This window comes from Acipenser ruthenus, chromosome 6 (genome assembly GCF_902713425.1).
Source record: "Acipenser ruthenus chromosome 6, fAciRut3.2 maternal haplotype, whole genome shotgun sequence".
NCBI lineage: Eukaryota > Metazoa > Chordata > Actinopteri > Acipenseriformes > Acipenseridae > Acipenser > Acipenser ruthenus.
In genome coordinates, this window is record NC_081194.1 from 78789127 (window position 1) to 78803262 (window position 14136).

Below are 14136 nucleotides of genomic sequence, written 5' to 3' on the forward strand. Positions count from 1 at the left end.
AGGTAAATAACACAATATTGGTACTATAGGTCTCCATGTGCTGAGTTATAGCAATTAAAAGAACAATTTTAAATAAAACATATATATTCTCACCACAATGAGGATTATTAAACATTCACAGATGAATATAAAATGCATAATGTGCAGGGGTTGATATGAAGTACACAATTAGGAACTGTTTTTGCAACCAGAAGTATTTTCAGTTTAATAAAACTTCTCCGGTCCACCAAGGGGCGCTGCAGTCAACAAAGAAGTTTGTATCTCCTCTTGATAATCAGGTTTGTCGACAGTGTGTTTGTGTCGCCTGGTTTCATGTACTTGTCCGAGCTGAATGAACTGTAGCGTAGGTTAGGGCGTTTGTATGTGTCGTGCTTTGTGAGTAAAGACGAAAAAAGAAGCAGAAATACGTCATTTCTACATGGCAGCCTCCAGATTGCCTCCCGCAGCATTAAGCCTTAAACAGGTAAGCACTCGGAGTTATATATAGCACTGCACTGTGTTTCTGTAGACGCAAAACACCATATAAACTTAATGACTTGAATCACAATGTCGCGTGAGAGTGTGTGTTCCGTTATTTATTTACACGAGAGGTAACTTACTTTAACCAGATGTGTTACAAAGAAATATTGTCACCGATGGAGCGTCGTCACAAATTTCTAAGCTTGGCAGCCGTTCCTATCAACCCTTATAGAGAGTTTTCGAATGACGTGATCCTATAGCTGGTGGGCAGGCAAGCCCTATTCATTTAATCTCGGTTTCAGACCTTAAATAAAGGTTAGTTTGCTTTTATGAAAAAATGGTGAACACTTGTGTAGTTATTGGCCTTTGCAGTAGGCACGGACGAGACAACGTTTCATTTTATAGGTTGCCGAGGGTTATACAATTGCAGGGAGAAAAAAATATATATATAAAAGACACACACATATATGTGGCTAGCTAGTATATCAAGGGCAGACCTGAAGGAGTGTGTTCACGACATTTCATTTTAGGTATGTTACTTTTACCGCATTACTGAATAGTAGTTAATAGCAGTTATTTGAAATGCCCTGTTTCAGAAATATAATATAAATAAGTTACAGTAATATAAGAATTTAAATTGAGCAACATATATTTTTACATAGAGTATATGTTTTTTATTTGCTAGATATACCCACGCTTGTTATAAGCACTTTGGGGTCCTTGTGATGAAAAGCGCTTTAGAAATGTGAATTGTTGGTTATACACTTAAACATGCAGCATACTGCACACCAGATATACTTAAACATACAGAATAGCGCACACCAGATATACTTAAACATACAGCATACCGCACACCAGATATACTTAAACATACAGCATACCGCACACCAGATATACTTAAACATACAGCATACCAGATATACTTAAACATACAGCATACCGCACACCAGATATACTTAAACATACAGCATACCAGATATACTTAAACATACAGCATAGCGCACACCAGATATACTTAAACATATAGCATACCGCACACCAGATATACTGTGTTGCAACTGTTAATCTTTCATGTCTGTTTTTAGTTTTTACAGCGTCAGAAGGTCCTTTGTTTGTACAGGACATTGCTGCGAACTATCCGTCTGGTACCCAATGAGGCAGATCGGCAATACCTGACGAGCTGGGCTAGAGATGAGTTCAAGAGGAATAGTGGGGCCAAAGAAGAGGCAAGTCACCTTTTCTGTTCAACTGAATCCTGATAAACCAGACGTGATGTATACAGCAGAAGTAGCTAACTACACACAGATGATGGACAATATTTGGATTTAGCTGCCTTATTATAATAGTGATGTAGTTGGACCTGGACATGGATATGTAGTGAACTGATAATGCTTTAGTGAAAACAGCTAAACCACCAATTAAGCACTAGAAGGTAGGTAAATGTTGTGGCCATACCTCCTACTTGCCACCCAGTTCCGTGTCTTGCTACTCATTCATGCTGGATATGTATTGTATGGTGTTTTGCCCATTTTACAGTTACAGTTAGCTAGCCACCACACAGATTGGTATCTTATATAATTATAAGAATTGCAATGCACTGTTCTATAGAGGTACTAGGTAAATAAATCCAAGGGCAGTCTTCAGTGAAGGGAAACTGAATATCAGTCTTGGAATGCTGGTGCTTCTTGGTCAGTTTGAGACAGTTCTCTGTGAGTGTACTTTTGAAGTAAGCCATAGTTCATATGTCAAATTGTGACCTGGAATTATCTCAAGAACCATTACTACTACACGCTTATATGGGGGTCCTTTTTTTACTCTGTCTTCTGAGACCACCTCCCCAGAAATGTGTCCACTTCAGCTACAATAGCACTTATGTTTGTTTATTTATTTATTTATTTATTTATTTTTCTGGAACTGTGTAAAATCTTCCATTCCTTTCCCACAGGATACGATTCGGATGATGGTATCACAAGGCAACTTACATCTTCAGGAGCTTCAGAGAACTCTTCAGCTAGCGAAGAGTTAGCGGACAAGAGTTACTGAACATTTTCAAGGAACAAGATCATGCCAACTGCGCTATGAAAAGAACTGTAATATATATGTCAATGTGTTGATCCGGCTACCTTTGCCAGTACACATTTATACTGAGAACATTTTCAAAGGAGTTGTGATGGGGTGGTGATTAAAAATTTACTTGTATTAAATAAAACAACTTACTAAAGTACACAAAGAGAATGTTTATTTAAATAAACAGTTTGGCTGATGAACATTCAGGTGCATATTGGAGAGATGTATGTTGTGATGTAAATCTATTTGTTTTACTCACACAGCTCCTGATGACAAAGTAACCAAGCTTATACCTGCATTTCACAGTTTTTACTCCACACTGAAAAACAGAAAATAGAAATTTGTATATACAAATCTAACACTACAAAAAAACAAAACAAAAAACACAACAGGATTTGTCAGTACATTAGTCCCGTGGTAGACTGAAACACTCTCATGAAGTTTAACACTTCAGTCCGCAATAGAGCGCTGTCTGGTCAGCCTCTACGTGATATAGTCATGTCAGGCTAAGGGTTCGATTTACTATTGTGTTACGAAGTTGGCTGGCATGCCCGGTGCTGAAATGCCTTCTAGTGATGAATTAACGTGACAGAAACCGAAGGAAAGCCAGAACATAGTTTTCCAGTTCTGTTTTGCCTCAACCAGTAACCGCATGCAAATCACTGTCTCATTGTGACACAGAAACATATGTGGGACTGTTCACATTGGCATAATAGCTGGTAAACAATGGGTTCCTACCAGGGTTGGGGTCAATTTCTGTTTCCAAATTCCAATTCCTTCGAAGGGTTTGGAATCCGAATTTATATTTTAAAGACATCATAATTGTTGTGATTGTGCAACCGCTGTTATTTGAATCCAATTTAATTGACTAACAGTGACTTCAGTTTCAGTACTTTGTTGCTACTGTGAGAAGCTCATTTTAACAGAATACGACGATTGCAAGTTTTAATCAATGATGTGTTGGAATTGATTAGAAGGGAATGAGAATTGGAACTGAGCCCAGTCCTGGTTGTTACATGCACGTCAACAACGTTTTGTCATTTTTTTTGTGCAAACTGCACTGGAGCACGTGCGTTAATTAATAATTATTCCCCTTTTAACCGTTTATTGTTAGCAACTCATTCAGTGTGTTTTTTTCAATGGGTGTAGGCAATGATATGTTGTTTAGTATAAGTGTTGCCCTTTTTGAATAGCACCGTATACAAACTATTGTAAAGAAAAAAAAACAAAAACAAACACTTCTCTCCTTTCATGTTAGTAGCCAATAAAAAACATATTTATATAAAAACTGAAGTTACCAAACCTTTTTCCAGATATTCCAGTTAGTAGAAGGTGTTAAGAACCTTGTTTTAAAAAAGCTCAGATTGTACATCATCCTAAAACACAACATCGTCTATCACTCAAAATGTAATATAATGCATTAATTCTGGGTTCATATTATTTTTGTTTGTTTCATATTTTAGATTAACAAATTGTTTCCGGCTGCCCATTTAGTCTGAATATCCAATACAGAGCCACCTGGGTTCCATTAACCAGAAATGTAACCTGCAGTCTTACAACAATCATGCAACATTGCTTGGTATTTGCTTACTGCATTCTTCCATAAATTAGTCTGCACTCTTTCACATTAGAAAGCAGACTTTATTGACTGCTTTGTAACTTTACATGCTCCAAAGTGGACAACATTTTTTTTTTTCATCATGGGCTAATAAGAGGTAACAAACTTTTGAAATATATTAAAACTCTTTTCTTTCCTTTTTTTCACTCCGTATAGGACGATGTACCGTTTGATGAAAAATCTAAACTCGAGGTGAATGCCTATACTGTAACTATGTTTTCGCGGAACGGACTAGTCGTGCACACATTCCCTATCTCTCTGCTAGCTCTCCTCGTGCATGTTAGTCCGTAGCATTCGGAGCTCCTCCTCCAGACCGAGGACTCGCTCCTGTAGAGCTGCTCTGTCCTGCTGGGCTTTCTGCTCACACTGGGAACGAGCCTCCTCGATCTTGTGCTCGTACCACTTCTCCATCTGCTTGGCGACGGCCTCAAAGAAGTACTGCGTGATCTCCAGAGCATGCAGGGTGTCCCGCTCCTGCTGGGGGGCGGGGAGCTCTGGAGGCCTGGCCTGGCTTGGCTTGGGTTTGGGAAGGTCGGTCCTTCCTTGGGAGTGTCTCCTCGGATGTCTCCCCCCGTCTTGTCTCTGTCTGCTGCTGGGACTCTCAGTAGGTGGAGACAGGCTGCTTGTTCCTGCGCAGAAGCTCTCTGAAGCTTTTATCTGCACTTGTCTGGGTTGAGAAGCTGGGGTCTCTGTCTCTTGCAGTTCCCCCTGTGTCCTACTGCAGGCAGCAGAGGCAGATGTCCTCTCTTTGGGCCGAACGACTCTGGGAGACGTAGCTATGGGTGTGCTTGAAACGGGTGCGGTGAACTCAATCAGCAGGGGCTGCTGTTTCACATCTGTACCAACAAGAGTAGGAGCCAAGTCAATAGCAGTGTGGAGATGCACACACACACAGACACACACGGCTACACACACACACACAGGGAACTCGCATACACAGAGAGACACACACACACACCCAATCACTGTACACATTTAACAACAATGCATTCCAATATTTAGCTTTCTACTTTGTGGAATTCACATTGATAGCGCTAACTGTAGTGCTCTCCCTCTGGTATGGTACAATACCTGGTGGGCTGTCTTCCTGAACCACAAAGTACTCTTTCCCTGAGCCCTCCTTGGCTAGGCTGTGCTGCCTGGCCTCTCCAGATGGGAGGGAGGCAGCCCCACTGAGGCCATTGTCTCGAGGGCTCGGGTTACTCTCGGTGGTTTGGCTCTCAGTAAGGGCCTGAAAAGCAGAGGACTTGGGTTTTGAATTTCTGGAATCTCCAGAAAGCCGCACCTCAATGTTCTGGATCTTAGACATGCACCAGTTTTTCAATTCATTGACTACAGATGCCTGCAAAATAAAATAAATCAAATTCAAATGCTGTGTGCAACTAGGACAATTTTTTGTTGCAGTTGAAGTTTTGTGTAGACTGCTGACACTTTGAGTGAGTGTGCTTTGTCACCTGTTTCTTTTCCACCTCCAGCTTCTCCAGAACAGCCCGCTGGTCAATGCGATGGAGACACTCTGTTCTTTCTGCAGATAATCTTTCCAAGGTCATCTTATCCATTACCTTTAACTGTAGGGAAGGTGAAATATATACAAATGAAAAGGCTTTAATTGAAGAGTAACACATTATCTTGGGAATCTAGATTCACTGAAATATCAGATTGGCTTTCAACGTATAATTACACTGACAATCTGAATTTGAATTAAAGAGCACTAGTTTCAGATATTCTGTTGGAGTCAGCATTTGTTGCCAATTATTTACTATTTAGAATGTCCAATTATTTTTCCCCACTGAGAACTGAAGGTTCAGTATGCGTCCTTCGATCCCACAACCAAACCAGCTTCCTCTTTTACACCCAGGAACTACAGAGCGGATGTCAGCAAGCTACCGGCGTCTGGAGGATAAAGGTCAGCCCTACAGGTGTCCGCTCTGAGCTCACTGGGCACCTGATTAGTAGGGTTTGCTGTAGCGTGATGAGGAGAAACAGAATCTGCAGCTGTTCTTTCACCAGGTGAGCCACTTGGGGACCCCCACTTAACTATTTGAACCCAACCCTGGATTTAAGAATCCGGAAGTGAAGGCGTCTGTACCTGCAGTTTGTTCTTGTGATCGAGCTGCCCCAGTTTGCTGTTCATGCGTTCCTGGACAGTCTGAATCTCAGACTTTATCTCTTCTTTGGTGGCTTCCAGCTGGTTTTCCAGTTTGTTAATTAGGGGTTCACAGCGACAGCCGTTTATTGGGGCCTGAGAAAAGAAGGCAGAATTACTTTTCTGATCACAGTCGGAAACTTTAATGGGTAATTACCATTGTCTGAATGGTTTTGTTACTGTACTGTAGAATGCTACGGCTACAGCATGGCAGTAGTCTAATGCTAATGCTATGGCAACAGACTGAGATTTCCTTTGTAATTATTAAACTTCGGGTCCTATCTTACAATCTTGATAAATAATTCATGATGAGTTCAGGCTTTGCAAATATGGCCATATATGTGTAGTCTGTATGTTAAATATAATTTATAATATAATTTGTATGGTTTTTTGTGCACTCAGGCTGGTCCTACCTGCATGACCTTTCCATCCTTCCCCCTGTACAGTGTGTAGAGCTGGTAGGCCTTATAACTGTGGGGTGGCTGCAGGGAGGGGCCATTCTGTTTGTTTCTCTTCTTCTGATTGGTCTCACGGTGTTGGGTGTCTTTCCTGGGGGCGGGCTCTGACAATGCAGAGGGCTGCAAGCAAGCGAATGAGCTTCACGTTATTATTTGAGCTGCAGTGCAGTAGATCTGTGATGAATACCCCATTCCTTAACTGTGCCTCGTTGCCTGGATTTAAGAACACTTACAAGCTGCTCACGGTTGTTTTTAGGAGGTCCCTTCTCCTTCTCCTCCTTCTTTTTCTTCTTATCCTTCTTTGTTCGGGGCTCGTACTTGCGGTCTCCTCTTTCGGACGGCGGGCGGTCACTGCTGTGGGTGTCGTCTGCCACACTCCCCTGATTGGACGAAGCAACACCCAATTAGGGACTCCCACTGTGCAACAGTGGCTATTCACTGGGATTTGGCCACAAAACACCATGTAAAGAAGGCAGTTCATTCATAACGATAAATCTGAAAATATATATACAACTATAGAGTAGTACAAAAAGAACATTTAGAGCAATACTTTGGATGAGAAGTCTTTAACAAATATATAAAGTGGGGTTTTATGTTATTTTCACCATGCAAAACTAAACTTGTTTTTCCAAACATTCTATGGCATCTTCACAAATTACATTCTACAGTTAAATGAAGAGTGCACTTACCTCTATAATACCTCTCAAGTTCTTCAGCTCTTTATAGTTACTTTAAAAATGACAGGGATGTGTAATCAGAACACAGCTTCATAAGCAGTTGAGACGACTGAACTGGTTTTACCGTCGTGAGTAACATTTCATCCCTGGTTTTACCTTCGTGGGTAACATTTCATCCCTGGGCACAGAATGTGCTCGCCGCTCTTCTTTTAACTTGTCTCTTCTCTTCCTCACACTTCTGCCTCGACTGAAGCTCTGGACCTGGTTTGTGAACAATTGCAATAATAAGGGGCCACATTTAACACTGAAACTCAACTCAAATCCATCACAGCACATGAGTTTAGCTGATTGTTTATTACATAAGAACAAGAACATAAGAAAGTTTACAAATAAGAGGAGGCCATTCAGCCCATCTTGCTCGTTTGGTTGTTAGTAGCTTATTGATCCCAGAATCTCATCAAGCAGCTTCCTGAAGGATCTCAGGGTGTCAGCTTCAACAACATTACTGGGGAGTTGGTTCCAGACCCTCACAATTCTCTGTGTAAAAAAGTGCCTCCTATTTTCTGTTCTGAATGCCCCTTTAATCTCCATTTGTGACCCCTGGTCCTTGCTTCTTTTTAAGATCAACATCGTCAACACCTTTTTGAATTTTGAATGCTTAAATCAGATCACCGCATAGCCTTCTTTGTTCAAGACTGAATAGATTAAATTCTTTTAGCCTGCATACGACATGCCTTTTAAGCCCAGGATAATTCTGGTTGCTCTTCTTTGCACTCTTTCTAGAGCAGCAATATCCTTTTTGTAACAAGGTGACCAGAACAGAACACAATACTCTAGATGAGGTCTTACTAATGCATTGTAAAGTTTTAACATTACTTCCCTTGATTTAAATTCAACACTTTTCACAATATATCCGAGCATCTTGTTGGCTTTTTTTTATAGCTTCCCCACATTGTCTAGATCAAGACATTTTCTGAGTCAACATAAACTCCTAGGTCTTTTTCATAGATTCCAATTTCAGTATCTCCCATATGATATTTATAATGCACATTTTTATTGCCTGCGTGCAGTACCTTACACTCTTCTCTATTAAATGTCATTTGCCATGTGTCTGCCCAGTTCTGAATGCTGTCTAGATCATTTTGAATGACCTTTGCTGCTGCAACAGTGTTGTTTAAAATGTTTACAATTTGAAAGTCATATTAATTACAGTATATTGAAATATCTGTGCCATCAAAGCTTGGTTTATGTAATGTAATACAAGGCACTTTGGATATAACCATTTTTTGTGTGTGTTTTTTGATAATTATGTTGTTCATTAATCTGTTAGCTGTTGACTTCTTTTAAATGAGTTAATAGTAAACGAATGATCAGAATATGGTGTCCCTTTTTACATTTCAAAGATTAGGACTGAATATGGCAGGTGGTCCTATAGTATGAAGGTTACAGTTTAGTTTATTGCTGTTAGTGTACCTGTAAACAAAAAATAATAGACATGATGTACTGCCCTTTTTACACACCGGGGAGAATGCTCGGGGTTACGACAAAACCAAAGTGAATGGAACATTCCTATGGGCACAGAGTCTCAACAGGATAACCCCCCCCCCCCCCCCTGCAAAGTATTGTATGCAGCTAACAAGACATTACCTTATACATCTTTTACTTATGCAATCACTGAATTACAAAGATTTAAAAATGTATCTGAGTGATATTCTGACCACAAGTGGAGACTGAAATCTTTTGGGCAACATCTAAGCCTATAAAAAATGTAATTTACTGTTGTTTGTGGGGGGCTCCCGAGTGGCGCATCCAGTAAAGGTGCTCCTCGCAGGATGTGCCCTATAGCCTGGAGATCGCTGGTTCGAATCCAGGCTATGTCACAGCTGACCGTGACCAAGAGTTCCTAGGGGGCGGCGCACAATTGGCTGAGCGCTGCCCGGGTAGGGAGGGCTTAGGTCGGCAGGGGAATCCACGGCTCACCGCGCATCAGCGACCCCTGTGGCCGATAGGGCGCCTGTGGCTCTGCAGCGGAGCCGCCAGATCTGTGTTGTCCTCCGGCACTATAGGTCTGGTAGCATTGCTGTGGATCTGCAGTGCGAAAAATGACGGCTTGGAAGGAGCACGTTTCGGAGGACGCGTGTTTCAGACTCCGTTTCCCGAGTCGGCGGGGGGGTTGCGAGCGGTGAGCCGTGGATACAGATAATAATTGGGCATGCTAAATTGGGGTGAAAACCGGGGTAAAAATAATTGGCGACGACTAAATTTAAAAAAAAAAAAAATAAATTACTGTTTGCTGTACTGTTCCAAAGATCAAAACCAAGTGTATAAGCTGGAGAAAGAACAGAAGCCTCATTATACAATACAACGTTGCATATCCAACCCCCTGTGGACTGGGGTATAGGCGGATATGTGAACATCTATAGAAAAAGCATTTACACATCCATAAATAGGTTAGTGAACAAAAACAACATGCAAACTGCTTTAAACATGGGGAAATGTTTTGCTTTAAAAGTAAGCAAACGTAAACGAGATTAATTAGGCTACAAATATACAGTGTTGCTATGCGGTTTGCTATAAGCCATCTCCACGCAAAGCTTTTTTAAAAACAAAAAACAAAACAAAACAGTAGATGTACAGTAACCTGCAACTGAAGGCTTATTTCTTAACTCTAGAAGTCCCTGCCTCCCTGGTTCTGCTTTCTTAATATCTTTGTCACGGTACTTGGTGCTCTTTCTTGATATTGCCAACAGCCGATAAGCAGCTTGGTTTGAATTGCTTCGGCTATTTTAAACAAACAGCCGGTAAGCATTGCGTTTATGAAGCTTGCTTTGTTTAATTAAAATGCATTTAAAAGCTACAACAACACGCTGCCAATATCTGCAAGCGTGCGCTCCATCATGTAAACACAAAAAAACAAAAGCTTTCTCGACTGGTGTATTGAAACGTCACTGCTACACGCAGCTGACTGACACACGCACACAGCCCACCTCTCTTAAAGGGGAACGCACCAAAAGGCTGATTGCTAGAATGCTTTCTTTGTTTCCATCGCGGAAGCTGCATTTGCTGCCAATGCCATTACTCTTGTAGCCTACTTTTAATATTTATTTATTTATTTAGCAAGGTGGTTAATTGATCAGGGCGGTTATGTGACAGTCGGATATTCGACGTTCCACTGTACTGCCTGTTCTGATGAAGCTGAAGTGCTTACCTGCGGAGCTTTGGTGAGAAGCAAGGCCACTTCAGGGCTGTTCTGCTCTCTGGCCAGATCCAGGGGAGTCTGACCTGCCTGCATGGATTAGAACATCATTACCAGCAGGGCCCTACTGAATACTTCAATACTTTAATACATGGGCATGGAAACTCAGTGTGTCTGAAAAACATTCTTAGTAACCTACCCAAGACCAGAAACTACCCCCACCCACCCATTGACAACAAAACACACAATGCTGTAATACTTTCTGTGTTGTTATAGCAATAGAATTGCAATACAACTCTTCTCTAAATATAGCATAGTGTAGTTCGGGGGGCAGGTAGCTGGGGATCGATAATTAAGTCTCTAATTCCCTATTTAAGACCTGATCACTGCACTCCCACTGACTAGTGTTTTTGTTGTAGCAAACACTCAATATCTTCGCTAATATCTAAACTTTGTTGCCTCGTTCCTTTCACTGCAGGTCACTTCTCTGCGTAGCGCTGCCAAGATATTATCAATTATTTTCCTACCTGCTCCGGTGATTTTTCTCATCATTTAGCCTCTCTATTTGGCTGCAGGAGCTCCAGCATTAGTCTTTCCTGCTCCATCCAGTCTCCACCTCAGCAACAGCGCTGTTCAAAGCGCAGCTTCATTACTCAACTTGTCCGTGACTTTATCAGAAAGACTGGTCCTCCGCTAAACTTTCAAAGCTCCTTCGACTTCGACTTGCCTTTGTCTGCTGAAGCTCTCTTTACTCCTCGCCTGTAATCAGGCACCACTCCCCACTCAGCACCCGCTCCCACAGAGCCAGCGCAATCTACCGTCCCATTAGAAGATCCGGTCCTGGACCTCCATCAGGCACGTTCAACGTTTTAAAGACCTATCAAGCCCATTGCAAACTCTATTCAACCAGTGGCGGCTCCTGACTTTGACGGGTCTGATAACATACTCCAACGACACTGCTGTACTGCAACTCTTCCACCGGCGCCTCACAGACCATGGTAACCACCGCAACACCCTCATCTCGTGTCTACGGGGAGTGGCAAGTTGACATAGTGACCAGGAAGCTTCATCAGGCACTGCGAGCCTGTATCTCAGTACTGCAATCTTCTGGCTCCTGCTGCTGCACTTTCACAACCGGTGAGAGCAAGTTCAACTCACCGAATTGTGACATCTAAATACTGCAGGCTCGTCTTGCAGACCTACGTTAACTTATTTATAACTAACTGTTCTAAAACATGTATCGAATTATTCAAAACTAAAAAGAATACGCAAATGTTTTTATACATAGACAAGGATTTTAATCACAATGACAAAATATATTCTACCCTACTTCACTGAAGCCAGTGGTTTCAATTCCAATCACAACCTCTAGACAGCAGCATAACACCACTAGTTCTACATAATTTAAGCTGGATGACTATCGCTGCGAACCTTTCACACTCCAACCTTTCTATCCATTCGTGCAGTTCGTTGTCACTCCGAGGGATTCTCAGGAGTCCCCTCCTGCCTCACCCTTTTGCCTACCTATATGTACTGACATTCTTCAATTTTAACCTGGTCATGAAGCCACGCGCTTATTGGCTTTCTGAGATGCTCAGTATCTATTCCTGCAACCTCTTCCTCATCTGGCTCCACTCCCCCAAAACGACCAATTTCATCAAGGCACTATACAACTTCAAAATCACCATTTCATTCAACGTGAGCTGGCAGTCAGATACGGAAACCATGTCCTACAATTATCAATGTTTCAGTCAAAGCGTCCTCCTACCCCGCAATGGACAATACACTCATAGACTGCTCCTGATCAAATCAATAGGTTTCACAGCAGCCTCAGAGCAATGTATTCTTCACCCTCTCAGGTTCTGCAGCGGCCTCAGATCTATGCATTCTTCATCTCTGCCCAAAGGCAGCCCATCTCCGGCACCATCGAAAACTCTCAAAGACCAATATCCACATTCAGCAGGTCTCTGCTCTCTACAGCTGGGCCACCGCACACTACTGACAGCACTCCTTCGTTTACTTCCTCAGAGCTCTACTCTTAATCGCTCCTCACTACAGCAAATCTCGGCTCCCTCTTCAGATCTGCTCACTCGGATTGTGGCAGCCATTTCCGCAGTCAAGGCTAACGCTAATCTCCATCTAATCAAAAAATAAATAAATAAATAAATAAATAAATAAATAAATAAATAAATAAAAAATGTAGGGAGCTTGACTTCCTCAGCAATCTAGTCATATGTCCGCTCATCCTCTCAAATACTACAAGCATTAATACATGGTGAGAGACGTGGTACGAGACTGGAAATCTGTCTTGATTATGAGTAAAGGAGTTCCACTATTAGGAGAATGACTGGAGTTGTGAAACCCAAATCTCTGAATGCAAGTTCACTTTTTTTCCATTCCAAGCAGACATGATGGTAGCAAACCGCTGATCGATCCCTTATTAACTAACACATAGGATGGTCGGCATCTCATCTGTCTGCCCTTGTTTCCAGAATGGGGTGCAAAGGGCGCTGAGCTTCCTCAGCAGTCGATTCTTATTTTCGTTCAGCTGCAGCTACCACCTCAGCTCTCGGTTCCAGCACTCCTCCTGCCTCTACATTAAGTATCTAGGTCCTGCCTGCTTCCCCAACCCCCCTTCCACACTCCTCAGTTTCACCAGCTGCTATTCGACTGAATCCTACTCTCAGTAACCTCCTTAAATCTGCTCAGCATTACAGGTCTGCAGCCCTCGCCCCTTCTTCAAGAACTACATATTTTACAGCCTGGTCAGCGTCTTCAACTTTCTGTGCCCAGAATCGGATTCATCCTATTCCTTCAATTAAAACCAGATCCTGGATTTCATCATCCACACTATGGATTCTCTCCATTTCGCCACAGTATTTATTAAATCTTATATTTCTTGGATCCAATATCACTTCTGAATCATGTCTATGACTTCTCCCTCCATTCTCTCCATACCAGCAGTTCACCTGACCCTCCATGGGATTCTTCAGAGCTCCAAATTCACTGTTTCTTCTGCTTCTAGTTTCCCTGCGGCGGGTGTTAGTTTCTGTGACCTTTCTTCTATTTCAGACGCCTATATCATTCAGCTGCGTACCTCCAAGACGGATCAATTTCAGCGTGGTCAGTTCATTCAGCAGTCAAGTATCATGTCCCCTATTTCAACGGCAAGGTATCTCCCCAGCAGGAAACCCTGCCGCCCCCCCGGGACCCTCTGTTCATTGATTCCTCTCGCTCTATCATCCCACGTCCCTGGTTCTCAACCCACCTCATCTCCAGAGCAGGCCTCCCTCCTCAGCTCTACACACCCATTCATTCCATATTGATGCAGCCACCTCCACCGCGAGGGCCAGAATCAATCACAGTCTGATCAAGAATATGGGGAGCTGGTCCTCTTATGTGGTGGATTCTTACAGTCATTCATCCTCCTCTGATATAGTTGCAGCCCATTCTAAAATTGCTAGTATACCCAGAGTGGGGGCTTCCTGTCCGCCGGGGCCACCAGAGGTTTTCCC

The 14136-nt window shown here is 42.3% G+C and overlaps 2 protein-coding genes across 2 annotated transcripts in view; one reads left to right on the plus strand and one right to left on the minus strand.

Annotated features, from left to right (window-relative positions):
* The first annotated feature begins 268 nt into the window (after positions 1-268).
* On the plus strand, positions 269-2726 carry lyrm2 (LYR motif containing 2). The gene is made up of 3 exons (XM_034018767.3): positions 269-463; positions 1545-1685; positions 2405-2726. The coding sequence occupies exons 1-3, from the start codon at positions 419-421 to the stop codon at positions 2483-2485; spliced, it is 267 nt and encodes an 88-aa protein (XP_033874658.1). The 5' UTR covers positions 269-418; the 3' UTR covers positions 2486-2726.
* LOC117411366 (ankyrin repeat domain-containing protein 6) overlaps positions 2684-14136 on the minus strand; it is a gene marked incomplete at its 5' end in the record, with an annotated part of 35514 nt that continues 24061 nt past the window's right edge. The window contains 8 exons of the mRNA XM_059025970.1: positions 2684-4980; positions 5216-5486; positions 5599-5712; positions 6234-6386; positions 6704-6868; positions 6982-7128; positions 7582-7686; positions 10634-10711. Of these exons, the coding sequence (XP_058881953.1) occupies positions 4406-4980; positions 5216-5486; positions 5599-5712; positions 6234-6386; positions 6704-6868; positions 6982-7128; positions 7582-7686; positions 10634-10711 (1608 nt within the window). The remainder of the gene's footprint in view (positions 4981-5215; positions 5487-5598; positions 5713-6233; positions 6387-6703; positions 6869-6981; positions 7129-7581; positions 7687-10633; positions 10712-14136) is intronic.